The sequence below is a fragment of the Dryas octopetala genome, chromosome 6 (genome assembly GCF_963921425.1).
Source record: "Dryas octopetala chromosome 6, drDryOcto1.1, whole genome shotgun sequence".
NCBI classification, from domain to species: domain Eukaryota; kingdom Viridiplantae; phylum Streptophyta; class Magnoliopsida; order Rosales; family Rosaceae; genus Dryas; species Dryas octopetala.
In genome coordinates this window covers 14,438,894-14,459,967 of record NC_141371.1, presented here as the reverse complement: position 1 = coordinate 14,459,967, position 21,074 = coordinate 14,438,894, and the positions used below count along the sequence as shown (strand labels likewise).

The 21,074-nt window shown below is 35.9% G+C and overlaps 1 protein-coding gene across 1 annotated transcript; it reads left to right on the top strand.

Moving 5' to 3' along the window:
- The first annotated feature begins 4,393 nt into the window (after nucleotides 1-4,393).
- LOC147282671 (DNA gyrase subunit B, chloroplastic/mitochondrial-like) lies at nucleotides 4,394-17,859 on the top strand. Its single transcript, XM_086246640.1, has 21 exons — nucleotides 4,394-4,643; nucleotides 4,896-5,040; nucleotides 5,230-5,310; nucleotides 5,407-5,520; nucleotides 6,226-6,282; nucleotides 6,817-6,918; nucleotides 7,947-8,097; nucleotides 8,227-8,303; nucleotides 8,518-8,628; nucleotides 9,301-9,371; nucleotides 9,542-9,683; nucleotides 11,265-11,363; nucleotides 11,476-11,604; nucleotides 11,699-11,813; nucleotides 12,707-12,774; nucleotides 13,395-13,508; nucleotides 13,589-13,705; nucleotides 13,849-13,902; nucleotides 13,981-14,086; nucleotides 17,003-17,133; nucleotides 17,521-17,859. Exons 1-21 carry the CDS (start codon nucleotides 4,471-4,473, stop codon nucleotides 17,587-17,589), a joined length of 2,226 nt encoding a protein of 741 aa, XP_086102766.1. The 5' UTR covers nucleotides 4,394-4,470; the 3' UTR covers nucleotides 17,590-17,859.
- The last annotated feature ends 3,215 nt before the right edge of the window (nucleotides 17,860-21,074 follow it).

The following is a 21,074-nucleotide window of genomic DNA, read 5'->3' as shown; positions in this document are numbered from 1 at the left end:
CTCTCATTTCTCTCATTTCTCTCTCATTTCCCCATGACTTTCTCTTTCTCTTCTTTCTTTCTCTCTTCTCTCTTTCTCTTCTTCCTCGCGCGCGGCCTCTCTCCCTCATACTTACCTCTCTCTTCACCGCTTCTCCGTCTAGCCATGGATGGCCATGTAAATCACTGCGTTCTTCATGCGCCAGGATCGACTTGGTACATGTTTTTTGCAACCAGGCCAGGTTGTATATTGGGGTCTAGATATAGATTTTTTAAAAAAAAAAAAAAACCCCAAATATAAGACCGTAAATCCTAAATAATACTCATAAGAATTGTACACGTGTTATAATTTAAGTGAATTAGTAATACCACGTCAGCATGCCATGCGAAATCAATTTTGGTGTCGTGATTTAAAAATTACTAATTTGGTCCCTATGTTTTATGTTGCTTACAATCTAAGACAATTTTGGAATTTTGTGAATTAATTAAAAAACTCATATTTTCTATTTGGAAAATAATGATATGTTTGTTTTTCAAAAAAATGTGGAATGAGGGATTGAAAGACCATCTTATCAGTTTTCTAAAAGTAATTACAATTTTCATTTTCATGTTTACTTGATATATAAATCAGTCTCGCAAAATTTTAAGTTTTGATTTACAAATTTGGGATTTTTTTAATTTATGGTTTGAAAATCAATTTCAAGGCTTTATAGATTATTTTTTGTCATCATTGAGTGAAACATTCGAGTTTAAACAAGTTTTTAGTTGTAATTATAAGTGGATTTGAGAAAAATTAAAATTTGCATAAGATTGTTAACAATTTAAACCACAATATCAACTTTAAATCCACAAGGACCAAAATTGATTTTGGGTCAAAATACAGTGACCAAAATGCATAGACTTTTATTAATTATGGAAGAAGCTCATTGGTTGATGTAGATCTAGGGTGTTCTTAAGTCCTTGGAGTTAGTCCAAGTGATGAGGGTGTGTGGGATAATGAGTATGGATTATAATATGTTTAGGGTTCAATTTCCTCCAATATAACAAAAAATAAAAATCTACTATTTGCTTAAAGAAAGTTTTCCTTAGTTTTTTTCTAAATGTTTCTTGTTTGTTTGTCTACTTTTGTTAATTCCAAAATTTGGTCATCATTGAGTGATGTGGCAAATAGTTTGACCTCTTTTTAGACAAAGTTCTCTTTACCTTTTGCTCAAAGTACTAACCATAACTTCTATGCTTTATCCCCTATAAGGTAAACAAGAGAGGTAAGGTAAACAAGAGAGGTAATTAGAAGAGTGTCGAGTGCTGATGTGGAACTGGACAAATACTTTTTTGATGCCTAAACTAGCAATATGTCATTCACGTGTGTTTGGATGCGAAACTTAAACTTGGTATTTAGAGGAAGTTAAGTTTGACAAACTCTCTTGGCCAAAAAAAAAAAAAAAAAGTTTGACAAACTCTAATTTTCTTATTTAGTATCATCAACACGAAAATCTTGGAATTAGTATCGGAAAAGTGTAAATTTGGGGTCATAAACTCTGACTTCAAGTTCCTTTAAACAACATAAATATTTATTAATTGTAACATTCTAAGATAGTGAGATTTTAAGAAAAAAAGCCACACCTACCACAACACCATTTCCACTATTGCCTCACTAGCACCGTCACAACCACCAACCTGTTTCCAACTTCGTCCCCACCACCACCACCACCACGATACTTTCCATCATCACCTATACCCCAACCTAACCACCACCACCTCACTCCCAACACCCCTAATGCAACTACCAACACCTTGCCACTAACACAATGTTGTTGTATTATACTCTCGTCTAACCATCACTACCTTACTCTTGATGGAAATTTAAGATCTAATTTAGGCCCAGTTTGATATTGAGGTGTGGCAAAAATAAGCAGCTTATTTTAAAAGTTTTCATCCAAAAGGTGTTTGGTATAAAAAGTAGAAGCTGCTTATTTTCAAAAATGGAGTAAAAATAAGTTGTTTTTGGGGGGGTTCAAAAATAAGCAAGTGGAGAATTGCTTTACCCCACAACAACTTTTTCTCACAACTGCTTTACCTCACACCAATATCAAATTGGGCCTTAGGGGTGTATTCAATATGAAGTTTGATAGATTTTAAAAGACTTTAATGGAAATTAAAAGTTTAGGTGTATACAATCTAGACTTTGAAAGAGTCTATAATTGTTACTATTTGACAATTATAAGAAAAAACACACCAAGCGCTTGGCCTTGTCACGCCCCATTAATTTTAAAATCCTGATTTATCACCTTAGAAAAAGGTAGGTCGGCTTAATTGTGTTTTTACCACCCAAAGTTTGAGATGATTCCCACTTTACCACCCAGAACTTTATTTGTCTCACTTTACCACCCAAAGTTTACATTGATTCTCATTTTACCACCCAGAACTTTATCTGTCCCACTTTACCACCCAAAGTTTACATTGATTCTCACTTTACCACCCAAAATTTACATTCATTTCCACTTTACTCTCTGAATCTAGAGTGACAGAATAGACGGAAAAAGGTTAACTGGGACACGAAAAATAGTTTTTGGGTGGTAAAGTGGGAATCAATGTAAACTTTGGGTGGTAAAGTGGGACAAATAAATTTCTGGGTGGTAGAGTTAGAATCAATGTAAACTTTGGGTGGTAAAGTGTGACAAATAAAGTTCTGGGTGGTAAAGTGGGAATCAATGTAAACTTTGGGTGGTAAAAACACAATTAAGCCTTTTATTTTTTGGTTACATTGAAAGGAATCAAACTGTAAACCTAGCCTAATCTTAACTATTGGTATAATCCAAAATGCATTAGGTGAGTTATTTTATCAACCTTCAAAGTGGATTAATGAATTATTTATGGACCACGGCTATTCCGATCACCCTAAACTGCTAAGATGACCACCCTTACTTTGTTCACCACTCACAAATTTGAATTTCTTAATTTTTGCTGAGTTGACCACCCTACTATGAGTCTATGACACAAATACCCCTAATTTCATAAAAAACACAATCTTTACTCTTTAAACCCACCAATCAATCCTACCCCACCCCATAGGTGCTTTCTTCCACCACCGATTCCTCCATCATCGGTGTCAATTTTTTTTTTGGGGTCCCAGTGTTCGACGGGAAACCACCGAATATATGGTATATTCGGTGGCAAACTACCAAATATACTTACATAGTTCAATATGTCACTCGAATGAAACAATAAAAAGGGGATACGTTTATTCGTTCGACAAGTCACTACCAAAATATATACATTTATTCGGTGACCATCTACTGAAATATATTACATATTTTGGTACTAGTTTACCAAATAAAAACGCTAACCAATAGTTTTGAGACGCGAACAAATTCATGAAAACTAAAAAAAGACCAAACTTTCTTCATTTGATGACTCCAAATTGTTGTTCTGAGTGTCCATTCGTCACAAGTAGGTGATTTAGGTACAATGAGATTGTTTAAAGCAATAATTAATCTATGTCTAAGGTTTTGGTTGAAGATGGTGGTTGTGGAAGAGAGTGGAGTGTTGTTTGAAGATGGTGTACGTGGGTGGAGCCAGCTGGTGGGATTGATTAAAGCAACAATCTATGTCTAGGGTGAAGGTTGAAGATGGTGGTGGTGGAAGAGAGTAGACTGTGAAGATAATGGTGGTGTACGGGTGGAGCTAGCTGGTGGTTGAAGATGGTAGGGGGTGTAGGAAGAAAACATGTTCTAAAAAAATAAGATGTCTTTTATGGTCCATTTGCTATGAAGTATATATATCTTTAACTAAATTAAAAATAGGGTGGTCAACTCAGCAGTTTAAGGTGGTCGGAATAACCCCGGCCTTATTTATGGGTACAGCTATTCGAACCCAACTTTTTTATTTGTAACCTCAACACACTCTTTGCCGAACATGTTGCGATTTCAATTTTTGAAAATAAGCACTTTGTCTATTAAAACTCAAAGGAATGATGAAAATATTTCATTTAAAGACTCACAAACCACAATTTAACCATCCGTTAGTCAAAATTAAACTTGTTTGCATCAATATGGAGAGTGTTATAGTGTGTTTAGGGTTTTGATAGAGAGTTGAGTGACGATGTAAGTGGAGAATTGATGTTGGGTATTAAGAAATGTTGGGTATAGGTTCAAGTTAATTTAATTTAATTTTAATTTAATTTTTCAGTCCTTAAAGATTAATTTATATTAGGGTAGAATTGAAAATTATATTTTTATTAAAGTGTTTGGGATAGAAATAAAAAAATTGAGTTCAAATAGCAGGACTTATTATTTATTTATTTTTTGAGTTTTGGAAGAGAACAAGCTTGTTAAAGAGGCAGGGTTTAAGAGGGAGGGGAAGGAGGGAAAGGGAGTGAATAGGGTTTATCTTTTCTTTTTCACACCTAATTAAACGCTAAACAGGTCAAAGAGACAAAAACAAAGCCAACAGAGACACAAAGCGAAATGAAATAAAGATTGGAAAAAGATTGATGGCGCTTCTTCTTCTTCTTCGACCTCCTCCTCCTCCTCCTCGTCCTTATCTTCGCTTCATGGCCCTACGCTTCCTCTCACACTCTTCTCTCCACCCTCATTTTGCCTCTTCATCATCATCTTCTTCTTCCTCTCTTGCTCGTCCCACCATCTTCCTCAACGCACAACCCAGGTACTTTTCCCTTCCCCATTTTGCCCCTCACTTTCTTCTTATTTCCCGTTTGGTTCCTTCGAAAGCGCGGGAAATATGGAAGCTAGGCTACTCTATCAGTATCCTTGTTCCAGTTTTTTATTTATTGAATGTGAATTTATATATTTGCTGAGAAGATATTGGTTTTTGAATTAGTTTTAGTTATATTTCACTGCATTTTTTTTTTCTGGAAAAGTGGAAAGTATTGTAGCTTTTTGTTATTGGTGGTGACAGGACTGGGTTTCGATTGAAGGACGTTTCTAGCTGCTTTGCGGTTAGAAATGTGGTTGCTCCGCGAGCTTTTATGTCGTCCAGCCCCGCAACCGAGACTTCTCAAGCAAGCGCTGGCTCCAAGGCTTATGGGTCTGAGCAGATTCAGGTAATATACCCCGTGTCAAGACGTCTGATTTCATCAAAATTGCTTTTTGAATTTCAAAATCGATATGGTTATGTTAATAAGCTACTTATGTTGGTTGGAAATTGTTGTTTATTGGTGGGTTTAGTTAGAATTGTTTGAATGGGGCTTGATAAGCTGTCAGTTTCATGCTATAATGGCTAACATGTTTAGGTATTGGAAGGCTTAGACCCTGTCAGAAAGAGACCAGGGATGTATATTGGGAGCACAGGACCTCGTGGTCTTCACCATTTGGTATTGTTTTCCTCACTTTTATCTTTCCAGTTTTAATAATATGCTTCTTCTAGGTTCGTTGGAGCTAAAAGAGACATTTCTGATCATATTTTTTAGGTCTACGAAATATTAGATAATGCTGTTGACGAGGCTCAAGCCGGATTTGCCTCAAAGATTGAGGTCATTTTACTTGCAGATGATTCTGTGAGCATCAGTGACAATGGTCGTGGGGTATGCTCCATTCTTTTATGCTTTTGAGTCAAAAGCTTAAATATTTCTTTGCTGTATATATTTGAAGTAAGAATATAACATCATGATTTCTTAAGGTAAGGCTTGCCAAGATATTCTAATTTTGACATGTAGTTTGATGTGCCTTTTGCACCAGTGCATGCCTTCTGTAGTCCCTTGATATTTCTCATATTGGATAGTCAATTTGTCCAGAGTCTCTAAATTATTCATCAAACATTGATAGGTTGCTACCTAAATGCTGTAGCACAATAAACAGTTTAGATCACATGACAGAAATACCTAAATTTCTGGGATCCTTTATTCACCATTAATATTTTCATTGATATCTAATGGTGATTGCCTGTATCTGTAATGCATTCTTAATACCCATTGCAAGAGTACAGTTGAGACTTCAGAGAACTGTACTTTAGCTGCAGGCACCACATATTGCGACTAAGATCTTACCCGTGCAGTTTCTTGATTTTGAAAATTTATTCTTTAGTAGTAATTAGGAAAAACTACAAAAGAACATCTGATTTTGTTTACCTTCTTATAATGCATTTCTAGTGTTTAGAATTTTGCGACTGACCATGCATTAATTTAGAAATTTTCTTGAATACACTTCTCAATAATTATAGGTTTATGTACACTTTCAATATGTTTTGCTACTATCTTTACTTGCTTTGTTGATTCTCTTGTTCACTGCAGATTCCTACTGATATGCACCCAGCAACTAAGAAATCTGCCTTGGAGACTGTGTTGACGGTATTTTGCATAAATAATCATTCTCATTTTATGTGCTATGATGGCAATTTTCTGGGTTATATGGGTGGAAAGGAATATAGAGGTCTTTGATGATAGAAATGGTGAGGACGTGCATCATTTATGGGAAAGGGTTCGTTTTTGGGCTTCTTTTTGGGCCTATGTTTCTTCCGAATTTAGGGATTCTTCTTTTTCTGTTATATTTTCAAATTGGGAAGCAGCTGTGTTTAGTGGTTGTAGTTAGTTGATTCCTGTTGAGGTGTTAGTGTTTTCTAGCATGTGGAGTTGTTTTGTTGGTGTGTTGTATTGTTTTCTAGCATGTGGAGTTGTTTTGTTGGTGTGTTGTATTGTTTTCTTGTATTTCAGTGGACTCCTTTGTCTTGTACGCTTTCATTTTATTAATGAAAGTTATGTTTCTCATGTAGAGAAAAAATGTGTCTTTTATTGTGTCACTTGCGACCTATTTTGAGTGTAGGAATTGTTTTCTTTCTTTTTGCCATAATTCTATTATTTTATAAACTATTTGTTAAATTATAGGTTTTACATGCTGGTGGCAAGTTTGGTGGTTCAAGTAGTGGCTATAGTGTGTCTGGTGGATTACATGGTGTGGGGTTATCGGTTGTCAATGCCTTATCTGAGGTATGCACTGCTTGTTCATCTAATTTTATTTGGTCATTTTTCTTATGATTTTGTAAATATCAATGTTCAGTAATTCATTAGGTTTGCTTGGGGACCATTAAATCATTAAATCATTTTGGTTATGGGTCAGATTTTAAAATCTCTCTCTCTCTCTCTCTCTCTCTCTCTCTTTCTTTTCTTCCAATGAAATAAAATGATTGCACTTTGGAATCAAATTTTCTCCACTGTTAGGAGGCCTATGCTTTTCTGCTGCATTTGCTTTTAATTCCATGTCTTATAACTATCACTTTAATGAATGATGAAATGAACCTTAAAATACATTGTAAGACACTGGAAAAATTTTGAAACTGAAAGGCATGCCTGGTATAAGATCAGATTGTAGCACCTTGACATTTCCTTCTGATGATAAGAATATTTAAGTTCTTTCCATTCTCATTAAGCCTTAATTGATTCTATTTCTTATGTCATCTGTTTTCCCATTCCGATGTGCTGATCAAATTATAGCCTTAAGTTTTAATCACATCTATATATATTTTTTTAAATGGATAAGAGACAGAACAGCTTTATTAAAATAAAATGAAAAAGTATGACGTCAGTGAACAAGCAGTCCACCAAAGGTATTGTATAGATCTGTAACAGCCTGCTAGCTACTCAAAACTATCACAGCAAATGCATAACACAAAACACAATTGTCTCAAGAAAGAAAAGCCCACCAATCTGTACAAAGAAAGAAAAATGGTATAACTCAACTATTTAGAAACGATGCCCACAATGCAGCCCAAAAATGCACTCCATCCACTAGAAGTCTGCTTCCTCCGCAAATTTCCTTCCAAAATGCTAAAATTCCTTTCGAACCAAATTACTCGAAATTAGCCAACACAACAGTTCCACAATACTTTTGCCCTTTTCACCTTGAGGTTTTTTTATTTTTAGTTTTTTATTAACTTGTTAGGTCTTATATGCTTTTGAGGATCAATACTCTGGTTATAAGTGTCTAGCATGCTAAATTGTGATGCTTGGTCGCACAGGCATTAGAAGTTACTGTTTGGCGTGATGGAATGGAATACCAGCAAAAATATTCTCGTGGAAAGCCTGTGACAACTCTATCTTGTCATGTGCTTCCAGTTCAATTTCAAGATCGACAAGGAACACGCATCAGATTTTGGCCAGACAAAGAAGGTTTTTCATTTACCCTACAAGTCATAATGAATTTGATGGTCATTGGTTTACATTTATTCCCAATTATTTTGGGGATTATTATATTTGGTGATTTACCTCTACGATATTGACTCTCATCCCTTCCTGCAGTATTCACAACTGATATTCAGTTGGACTACAACACAATAGCTGGACGAATTAGGGAGCTAGCTTTTCTAAACCCTAATGTAAAGTCATTTCTTTTGATTGATAATTATCATGCTTCACTATATTTTTATTTGTCTTTTAACAAATATATCTTTTGCGCTTGAATGTATATATTTATTTTAAACTAATTTATGGATTTTCATTTCTGTAGTGGTATTCTGGCAGCACAATAAAGGCTCATAATGTTTTTCTATACTCCACATCTTATTGTCTTCTGCTGTTTAACATTTGCAGCTCATGATCACTCTTAGACAAGAGAATACTGATCCAGAGAAGATCCAGCGCAATGAATACTTCTATGCAGGGGGTCTGGTTGAATATGTGAGATGGCTAAATACTGATAAGGTATGCTCGACCTTTTCCCTTTGCAATTTTTATGATTCCCCCTTTGCATTTGTTTGTTGTCCTAATTTGATGACCTAGGATTCAGATTGGAAGAAGTCCCAAGTTCGAATCCCCCCACCCCTAAGATCACAAAAAAAAAAAAAAAAAAAAAAAAGGGATTTAGATTGGATGCAATCCAATCTGAAGCTTGGTTTGTTTTTTGTTTTTTTTTTTTTTTGGCATATGTATTACTATTATTGATGTTGCATAAAGGTTTTCAATTGAGTGAAGTGGACAAGTAAATACTAACTCTGGCAATTTCTGCTTTTGAACTATGGGCTGTACATGGCTTTGTGCTTTATTTGAATAATTTAATTTGTAAGAAAGGAATACATCAATTACTGAACATTATTTCATTTTTATCTACATAGGGTGCATTCAATTTTTGTACCCATTGAATATTCTACAATCACATAATATCAACTTTCCATTGGGTTTAAAGGCTTGTGCCTAGCAACTCCTCGAGGGGCAGTTAACTACATGTCACTGGGCCACAAGGCCCACAGTGGATATGATGTTCTGATATAAAGGATAATTACTTCATAATGTGTATCTATATGGAGTATTTAACATTTGATATTTATGCGTTTGCATAATGTTGTAAAGATTTTTGATTGGTGGTTCTTGATTCAGAATCCGCTTCATGACGTGGTGGGCTTCAGAAAAGAAGTAGATGGAATGACTATTGATGTAGCTCTCCAGTGGTAATTCATATCATCTTCCATTGTGTATTTTACAATCCCTTAATCTAAAACGAAATAAATATTATCATAAAGATTTCTTGTTATAAATTATTTTAAAGTGAATTTTACATATTATTGAAAGCCATTTCTTGTATTACTTGTGACAATATGGTTATTTCATTTTGTACTAGGTGTTCTGATGCATATTCAGATACAATGCTAGGTTATGCTAATAGCATACGTACTGTTGATGGAGGAACCCATATTGATGGAATGAAGGCTTCGTTAACAAGAACCCTTAATAACCTTGGGAAGAAGTCAAAGATTATCAAGGTGCATCCCTGCTTGGTTCCTTTTGATTCTTCTAGAAGTGGCTTGATAAGAGTATGGTTCATAGCCATTAGAACTGATATTGAACATTGAGGCCATTTTTGTTTGGCCGAAATCAGATCAGGAATGAGAATTGGTTTCCCATCCCATCAAGACATGATGTTTGGCTGGTTTGGAAAAGAAACAAAACTAAGGAATTGACTATAGATGAATGGAATCAATTCCATTGAAGAGGCAGAATAGAAATACGGGGGGGGGGGGGGGGGGGGTGTATTTCTATTCTATACAACATGGAATGAAAAATTACAGCAAATGCCCCTTTATTTGACAAAAAAATTGAAAAATAAAATAACTCACTCCTCCCTACGTCCTCCATTGTACCCTTTCTCTGTGCATGGCAGATCTGCCATGGTCGCCATCGCCTCCACCCATCCCCTCCATGAAAAGAGAAGAGATGATACAAAAAGAGTTTAGATTTGCCTTTGAATAAGCCTTCTGTTGTTCTTCTTCTTCTGTGGACTCCTCAATTTCTTTTCTACTTCATTGTTTCTGTCTTTAACAAGTAAACACCAAAAGTACCACCTCTCTTTCTCTCCCAGGTGACTTTAACTTTTTTAATCAATTGGATTATGGTATGGCAAATTCCTTACCATAGAAAAGGTAGCAACAAACATTTTGTATATGAATCTTCTCTGTGTGTTATTGGTAATCAAGACGATGAAGGTTCCAAAAAGAGTCCAGGCGCCACCATCTTCTCTGTTTATGGTTGTTATATCAATCTTCTCCCTCTCGTGGATCAATTCAAGTTTCCTACCATCGGCAAAAATTAAAATTAGAAATTCTGCCCAAAAAAGAGCATCCACCTCCATGCCCTTGGTTCATCGGACCTGTATTGGACTGTGAAAGAGTTCAAATCTGACTTTTGGGTTCATCATTGGGTAGGAGAGAGGAGAGGGATAGAATTGAAAAAGTGTTAAATTATTTAGTTAATTCCAATCAATATCAAACATTAGATTGGGAATAGTAAACTATTTCCTAATCTCAATTTCTGATCTGTTCCAAATGTAGGAATGGAAATTTCAAAGTCATTTCCTTCTGGAATAGTCAGGAAATGGATTACAATTCCTATTTCTAGTCTGGCATTCCAGTCAAACTAACATGGCCATTTTTAGGAATTGGGACTTTAACATATTTATGTGACTGTTGGGTACAAATACTCCTCTATGACTTCACCTCTCTCTCTCTCTCTCTCTGTCTCTCTCTCTCACACACACACACACATGCGTGCACACACACACACTTAAAAAAAGTAACTGTTTTGATGCTTATTAAAACAGAAGTCAAAAAACCTGAATAATTTGTTATGAGCTTCTTATAAAAAATAAAAAAGAGTTATGAGCTTCAAGTATATTTTACATCAAATGTTTGCCCCCTTATGCAAGGTTCATTGGATATAAGAATCTTATGTTTAGAAGATTGATTAGCTACAATTAACTCATCTCAATAATTAACCTAAATATTAATACAAAGTAGATAAAGTAGCTAAAAATTCATTAATTTAAGGCATATTATATTTTCTTTTAGGATAAGGATATTACCTTAAGTGGTGAGCATGTAAGAGAAGGATTGACGTGTGTCATCTCAGTCAAGGTTCCCAATCCGGAGTTTGAAGGCCAAACCAAGGTACTGTGTTTATCATAATCTTGATGTGTACTGTTTGGGTTGTATTGTTTCTACGGACATCTTGGTTTTTTGGCATTGCACCCTTATTTTGTTGGTTGTTTTGTTTTAAAAGACTAGGTTGGGAAATCCAGAAGTGCGGAAGGTGGTTGATCAATCTCTTCAAGAATATCTAACAGAATACCTGGAGTTGCATCCAGATGTACTGGATTCAATCCTTTCAAAGTCTTTAAATGCTCTCAAGGTATCATTCTTTGTAAATTTAATATCACTTTGATCCACAAATCTTACATATATTTACTATACTTTTTCCTCATGTCTAATGTTTCACTGTGTAGGCAGCTCTGGCAGCAAAGAGGGCAAGAGAACTGGTGAGACAAAAGAGTGTCTTGCGATCATCTTCTCTCCCCGGAAAACTAGCTGATTGCTCATCAACAAATCCTGAAGAAGCTGGTATGTTTTTCACCATCTTGTATGAAACTGATATGAGCTTCTTACAGTAATATCAATTTGATTTTTTGATTATTAGGTTCTTAAGTGTTTTTTGATGGTATATGGAATCATGTTTTATTCTACTTAAGTTTATAAATTTTATAATTTTGGACTTACTCGTGTAACTATATCAAGAATGATTGAAAATGCCAATTGTGTAACTTGCAGGACTTTCAGAAACATATTCCATATACTATATTTTACTTACAAGTTTTTCTTAATTTTTTTTTTAAATTTAATTTAATTTTATATTATTAGAAACACAATTTCACTGAGGAAGAAAAATTACAACACTTGTCCCCTGACAGATCTTCCTTTTAGACTACATCTATTACTAGAAAAACAACAAACAAGAGTTACATGATAACATCATTTCAATCATAATGAATTGCATGAAAAGACCAATGCCTAAATTTAGAGGAAACTGAAGGGCACAATGATGTCCAGAATCGAACTCTATCCCACAAATGGTCTTCCTCCTATCCCACAATGATGTCCAGAATCAAACTCTGTCCCATAAATGACTGAACCATTATATTCAGTCACTTTTGTATGAATTATGTAGTCCCATGGTAATGATAAATGGCTCCAGCTTTATTTGTGACATTGAGATGCTCTACTCTTTTATGTTAACTTCTAAGACATGAGACATTTTTATGAGTTGATATGATTAAAAGGACTAGTATGCTATATTTGTAATTCATAATTGTGGTTGTAAAAGTGAATTGTAAGCAATTTTCCTAAATTTGGATTTCTTCTGTCTTTGGTGGTCTTAGTACATAGTAGGCGTTCCAAGCAACTATTGCATTATTTTGTGGACCATTAAAATTTTGCTCCTTGTTCTATGTTTACAGAGATCTTTATAGTTGAAGGAGATTCAGCTGGTGGAAGTGCAAAACAAGGTCGTGATAGGCGCTTTCAGGTAAATTTATAAGTTTGCTAGTTTGTAGCTTTTGGCAATATTGTGTCTTTCAATCACCAGATGCTTTTAGGAGCTTATGCAATACCTTGCAAAGTTATATCGCCTCCTTTCGAATAAACTTTTCAGTAGCAATGTAAATTGGTAATTGTTTAATATTAAGCATTGAAGGAGAAGGAAGCAAAGATTTATAGAAAACATTCTTGTTACTCTTGGAAGCAAATATGTGAAAGGAAGCTTTTCTTTCTTTTCCTCTTTTTGGTAAATGGGAATGGAAGAGAAAGTTATTAGAAGTTTTATCTTGACCAGATGCATCAAACATTACATGATTTTCTTGCCGTTCTCTGTGTTGGCATTCTGACATTTAGCTTGAGTCGCTTGACCAAAATATTGTTCTTGCCATTGCTTCTTAATGCATTGGGAAATACAATGTTCTGAAAAGAGAAAGCTTTTTTCTTTTCATAAAATTATGAGATAAGTGTAATATATATTGCAAAAATCTTATGAGACAGGTGTAGAATATATATCGCGAAAATTATAGAATATTTAATTGGATTGCACACTTTTTCTTTTCATAAATTTATGAGACAGTGTAATATATATCGGAAAAATCTTCACTGCAGGCTATCCTTCCACTGAGGGGAAAAATTCTGAACATTGAAAGGAAGGATGAGGCAGCAATGTATAAAAATGAAGAGATCCAAAATCTAATTCTTGGTCTTGGACTTGGAGTGAAGGTTGATTTTTATTTTATATATTTTCCAATCCCCCCTTTTTTTGAAAATAAATATCATGTATATAATCGTTTTTGTTTCAGGGAGAGGATTTTAAGAAGGAGGCTCTGCGTTACCATAAGATTATCATCTTAACAGATGCTGATGTAGATGGTGCTCACATCCGAACTCTGCTACTGACATTTTTCTTTAGATATCAGGTAGGAAATGGATATTTCGTGCAGATTTTTTTTTGCTATGAAAAGTAATAAACCGAAAACAAAAATGAAAGGACATAACAAACTCCACTTATTTACAATGAATTCAAATGAATATCAAATGATGCAGTAGTTCTTGCTTGCAGAGAGCCTTATTTGATGAGGGTTGCATATATGTTGGTGTTCCACCACTTTTCAAGGTTTGCATTGTATATGAATTAATCAGAGAGCTTAGAGAATAATATAGCAAAGTCAGTTAATTTTTCTGAAATGACCAGGTTGAGAGGGGAAAGCAAGCATATTATTGCTATGATGATGCTGAACTTAAAAAGCTTCAGAGTTCCTTCCCTCCAAATGCATCATACAACATTCAGAGGTTCAAAGGTGAGATGAGCATTATGAAGCTTGGGTTTGCATGCTTCCCTGCATGTTAGTAATCATAGATGGATGCACTGCTAAGGGCATATCTATTTGCAAGTCAGTAGGTCCATTATATCCGTTCATGGTATCTGATCTTTCCTGCAAGTTAACACATGCTCATTTTAAATAATGTCGTTTTAAAACATAAGGTGCGTCTTAAATTTTTTTATACATTATATTTTACTGTTGCTGGCTTAAATATTCTCAAGCATGCTTTGTGTTTTTTTTGTCTTTCTTGCATAACCACATTATGCACACATTCTTTATCCGGTGCAAGATGAAAAGTAGACAAGATAAGTTTAAGTTATGCTTTATTTTTTGGAAAAATCTAAAACCTTGCCCTCCAAAAAATTGAGTATCAGACTCAGCCTTGGTGGATGAGGTAGTCCTACTGTCCATCTCTGCATTCATGGAAGTCCAGAAGTAAAATTTGAAGATCTGTTTTTCTTTAGTGCATACCTACTATCTATCTCTAAATGGCTGCAATCAGGGCACTATTGACTCCTAACATCTTTTAGTAAACCACAAGAAAATGGGTACGAGTGTACGACGTAGGACAGCAAGGGAGGTCTGATTTAGAGGCTTTCTAAAAAGTTATTTCAAGGCCAAAGGGGTTGTAAAGTTTAAGGTTACAAGATTTTAGAAGAAAAATGAAAGTTTTGTCTTGGGGATTGTTTGGGATGGACTAGGATAAATTATGGGGCTGTTCCATGGCTGTGAGTAGCATCCACAAACAGTAATTAAGAATATGAAAGTGGCTGGTTTGTGGATGTAGAGCTATTTTGATTGTGGTTTGGATTAGGATTTCTGTGATAGGATTTTAGGGTTTTAATGGAAAAAGAACAGAGAAAAGAAAAAAACCTAGGGGTTCCTTGGGCATCACATATGGGTAGGGCTGCAAAACAAGTCAAGTTAAGGAAAGCTTGAGCTGGAGTCAAGTTCGAGCTGTAGTCAAGCTCAAAGATTGATGGTCAAGGTTATACTTGATATACCGTTTGAGCTAGAATTTGATCATATTTTGAATTTAATTAGCTAATTTATTTAACGGGTAACTTCCTACCTGTTAGATAACCATAAACCTTATAAGTTTAAGCTCTAGAGAATGAGTCAACAATGTATATTAAGCCAACATCGTCCCTCATGTGTAACTCCAATCTACACGTGGAGGGGCAAACAAGTGCAAACATAGAGAAACATATTAATACAACTCCACCATGCACTTTGCAAATTAATAGATAAGTGGGGGATGAGATTAGGGGTTCAATCCGAGAACCTTTTAAACAGAGTTGTGATACCATGTTAAACCATTGGACCCTATAAACTTAAGTTTAGGGATTTGACCAACAATGTATATCAAGTTAACCCCCTCCCTCACATGCAACCCCATCCTGCATGTGGAGTGGCAAAGAGATGCAGACAAAGAAACAAATAAGTGCAGCCCCACCTTGCAAATCCACAAGTGTGGAATGAAGATTGGAGCTTTCAACGGAAGACCTCCTGCAACCAAAGGTATGAGACCATATTAAACAACCTAAAAAATTGCAATGATTTAAAAAATATAGACTGAAATAATAAACCTAACTGCTTACGAGCTTGTTCACAAGTCGTATATGATGAACTGGCTCAGCAAGCTTTTTTCACAAGCCTAAATGAGCCGAGTTAGGTTTAAATCAAGCTTGGCTTGTTTATTAAAGGATCCTCAATATTAATGTTTTGCTTAAACATAAGAGCCTTTCTCATAAAACTTGACGAATGCGGCTCTACACATGAGGTTCCTCAACTTCCTTGGCATCTTTTTTTTTGTGTAGCCCCAAACTTGTTCTCCATCAAATTAAAAGATTAAAACCATATATATGGGCTTATCCTATCAGTAATAGGACTTAGATTTCTAAACAGGAATGCAGGGTGTCATTCTTTATTAAGTGAAAAGGCAAAAAAGGCTAAAGCTCTTTTGGACTGCAGCATTTTGGCTGTGATTTGGATCATTTGGATGAAGATTACAAAGGGGTAGGGCTTGAGGAACTTTACGAGCGGTCAAGCTTTGCTCTTCTTTGTGGGCATCTGTTTCAGCAGATTGTAAAGATTTATCTCGTCTTTTCTGTTAAATTGGAAGGCAGCTGTAGGATAGTTTCTATTTTGCTTTGGCTAGAGTTTGTTTTCTTTCCTGTCTGTACAGAAGTGTTGTATTTCTGAAGTGAACTTCTTCTTGTTCACAATTATTGTATCATATTCATAATGATCAATAATTTTTTTTTTTTTTAAACAACAGGAAACTATTACAACCCTAAAAAAGCACAATGTAAAGCCGAAGGACATAACCCAACATAAGACTTATGCATAATAGCTCCTCTCATCTCCTGCAAATCTGAAATAACGTAAATATCCCTGACTCCTAAATCTTAAGAAAACATTGATCTACATCAGCAGCTTCCTCAGGGTAAGAAACAAAAAAATAACATTTAATAGTAGCTAAATAATGTGCTTGATCTTTAATTTTGCTTTTCCTTGAACTTCTCGTATCCTTCAATCACAACTCTAAAGTTTCCTTGATAAGGATAAGTTGCTGTTGTGCTGGCCAGTTATATGGCTGTTTGTGGATTTCTTATGTGAATGAGAATGAGTTATGTTGTGATATCCTCTGCCATCTATTGTAGACATGGTAAATCCAGTGTGAGAAATGCTCACTGTATTGTTACAACTTAAAGGGGCAATCTGTGTTTTTATGGTTCCATATAATCAGTATGTTTATATTCCATGGAAAGTTATTATGCTACCAATGAATTCAAGCATCACTGACCTTTTTATTGGTACTAGCTGTATTTTTTTTTTTGGCCACGTTGGAACTAGCTGTCTAATTATGTCCGTATGGTTGCAATGCAGGCCTGGGGGAAATGATGCCCTTACAATTATGGGAAACAACAATGGATCCTGAACAAAGGCTACTGAAACAATTACAGGTTGAGGATGCTGCTGAGGCCAACATTGTCTTTTCCTCCCTTATGGGTTCTCGGGTAAGTTGAGCATGCATAAAGGTTATTGCTGGGTTATGATTTACTGAAGCTGTGGTTCTTATATCTGAGGGCTGACTGCTCCTCCCTCCCTCTCGGACACTCTGTTATCTGCAAAATCCTTATCATGGCAATTCCTCTCTCTAGCTTGCATGCTCTTTGTGGTGTCTATATGTTTCTGAATTGTTAAAAAATTTGAAGGAATTGTGTGACTTATGCACAAAACCGAGGATTTGCATGATGGAACTAAATTGCTTTTAATTTTGTATCACCATATATTTACCCACTTAGGTTAAAGTCAATCAGCTGCCCAGCTTCCATGCATGTCATAACATATTATTGACTTAAAATACAGGATTTAAATAATATGGTGCTTATTTCTGTTTTTAGGTGGATTTCCGGAAGGAACTCATAAAGAATGCTGCAGGCATGATCAACCTCGACCAGTTAGATATTTAAGGGAGCCATCAATCGTGGGAAGACAAGTTAAACTGTATACCAATATGCAGACAGGCAGAAACTCTTAGCAGTTAGCACAGCGATCATGCAAAGGGTTTTTTTGATGCACCTTTAAATTCATTGTGAAACTCATTGAGCATACGGCAATGTATTGAATTGCCCTTTTTGAGTGGGGCAGAGTTTAGGTAGGCTTTTAGAGGTTTTGTAGTTAGTGTAAAAAATGCTGTTTATTTTCTGTATTGGACACAAGATATATGAAATATTTCCTTAGTTTCAGTCCAACCTTTATTCTTATTTTTTTACAAAATGTCTACGATGTAGCCAGTTATGTTCTAGGTTACTTGAAAGAGGTAATAAGAATTCTAAATGAGTACTGTAGGCATCAACTCTTATCCAAACTTTATAAATTCCAACTTTGTAAATTGCAACTTTATAAAAAGTAAATGATTATAAAGTTCAGTTTTGGACTCCTATTCCCTCTTAGACCCACTTATTTAATTGGATTTCCCAGCCGGTCCACCTTTTTTTCTTCTAGCCCAGTTTTAATTTTTCATCCATTCTCCGTCTCTCTTCATCTCTCTCCTACTCCCTCTCTCATTTCTCTCTCCTCACTCACGCCTAGCCACCTCTCCTCCTTGATTTGTGTCATCCCACGTGGGCTTGGAGGTTGAGCGATGGTGCTCGGACGGCGTTGCGACGCTGATCTCGAAGCAGCCAGGTTCAGTGGCTTAGCTGCCACCGTCGAGCTGCTGTTTTGAGTCCGATCGGCAATACCGAAACAACTTGCGCTACCTTCGAGTTTGGTTAAAGTTGGTAACTCATATGTCTATCCCTCTTCTTTATGATTATGATTTCTGGTTAGTTGAATGGCTATTAATTCGTATATTTGTCATTGAAGTTTTAATTTTCTTGGAGGTCTTTGATTTGGGTGTGATTACTGTTGTGGATGTTTGATTTATGATGAAATGATTGTGGGTTATATATGTTTTTGATTGAGTTGGATATTGATATGGTTCAAGTTAATCATTGGTTCAAGTTAATCATTATATATATTTGATTTAATGGCTTTACCTTTCTACAGTTGCTAGTTTTCATGGTTAGTAATGGTTATGAAAACTGCAAGCAATCCCATAATGCAAATGAAATGCAATGGAGCCTCTGGTACTGTTGCTATTAATTTAATAGCTTTACCTTTCTACAGTCAATCCCAAAATGCAAATGAAATACAATGCAACCAGAAACATTCAATAGTCAATCCCAAAATGCAAATGAAATACAATGCAACCATAAACATTCAATGGCTAAAGTATGCCCATCTGTTTGGTTGCTTTTAAAATAGAGGAATTTTTTGTATTTTATTTTATTATTATTTTTTGTTGTGGAAGTGGATTTTCTAAGTAAGTATTTTGAAAATTGTCTTTGTTTTCAGTTGGGAATAATCTGTGGACGAAGATGGCTATGATTGTTACTGTCGAGTAATAACTATTTGGGACAATAGTTACTATCAAACAGTTGCAATTATTATTAGACTTATTATCAATTTTGCCCCCTGAACTATGATTCCATTCCTAATGTGCCCCTTTACTTTTTAATTCTATCAATTTACCACCTAACAGTTACAATGTTATTCTAATGTACCCATTCGGCTCAATTCCGTCATAACTTTTGTTAATCTTACTGACGTGGCAGGGCATATTGGTCATTTTGACCTCTCTAGACCACTCAGCACCACTCATTTTGCCACATAGATCCAAAAGTGGAACCCACCCCTCAAGTTCTTCTTCTCCCTTATTTCTTCTTTTTCTTCTGCAATTCCCACCCCACCCCACCCCCACCTAGCCCCTCTCGGCCCCGTCGCACCTCCCCCCAACCCAATCTCCCAGCCCCGTCACACCCCCTTCCCACCCAACCCCGTCGCACCCACCCACCCAGCCCCACTGTCGCACCCACTCACCAACTCTCTCGTCCACCACCACAACTTCACCGTCACCCCAACCTAGCCCCTCTCGACCCCGTCGCACCTCCCCCCCAACCCAATCTCCCAGCCCCGTCACACCCCCCCTCCCACCCAAACCCGTTGCACCCACCCACCCAGCCCCACTGTCGCACCCACCCACCAACTCTCTCGTCCACCACCATAACTTCACCGTCACCTTCATCATCCCTTCCGACGGCCACCCACCAATTTGCAAATCTAGAGAGAGGGGAAAATAGAGAGAGAGAGAGAGAGAGAGAGAGAGAGAGAGAGAGAGAGAGAGAGAGAGAGAGAGAGAGAGGGGGTCATTGGCCAGAAATGGTGGTGGGGCCGGTGCAAGTGGGTGATCGGGAGGAGAGGGTGGTGGGGTGAGTTTCTGATCGGGAGGGTTTAGGGAGGTGGGGGTGGCCTGGGCACGGGTTGGGGAGGGGAGGGGATGGAGGGTTTGGTTTTTTTTTTTTTTTCTTTTTAAATGTTAGTTTAAAATATATTTTTTTTGTTTTAAATTTTAAGTTTTGAATTAAATTAAAGGGGTGGGTCCCACTTTTTATGTTTATGTAGCCAAATAGGCGCCACATCAACAAAACTAACGGAAATTATGACGGAAGGGGTACATTAGAATAACGTTGTAACTGTTAAGTGGTAAATTGATAAGATTAAAAAGTAAGGGAGCACATTAGGAATGAAATCATAGTTCAGGGGGCAAAATTGATAATAAGCCTTATTATTAATGTGGGTGCGATCTGGAGGCGCTGAGCGCAATTTGGAAGAGCTGGGCTCAATTGAGAAATATAGTAACAATCTCACTTATATATTGTTACCGACAAGCAGTAACAATAGGTGAGTGAAACTATGATTGGTTACTGTTTGTCAGTAACAATATCTAAGTGGGGTTATAGTTGTTACTGTTTGTCAGTAACAATATTTAAGTGGAGCTATAATTGTTATTGACAAACAGTAATAATATGTAGGTGGGGGTATGATTGTTATTACTTGTTAGTAACAATATATAAGTGAGGTTATGATTGTTACTGACAAGCATTAACAATATGTAAGTGAAGCTATAATTGTTACTACTTGTCAGTAACAATATGTAAGTAGGGCTATGTATGTTACTACTTATCAGTAACAATATATAAGTGAAACTATAATTGTTACTGCAATATGTAATTATGTAAATAGGGCTATGAATTCGGGAGGAAATTGATTAATTATTAATTGCTATGCTACAATACCACACCAATTAATTATTAAAAAGAACAAAAAGAAAAGACACATGACTAAGCTTTTGATCAAGGACTTGGTGCAGTGAAACCATTCTGCTTTATGACTCCTTTCAAGCCACAAATCCAATCACAAAGTTAATTTTGGCTTTTGATGAGGTGATGTGTGGCATATATGGAAAATAAAATCAAATAAAGTTGTACGATGGACTTTGATTGGTTTTCATTTTGATTATTTCTCATCTCTGAACATAAATTTAGATGCACCAGTTTACAAAGTGATGGAT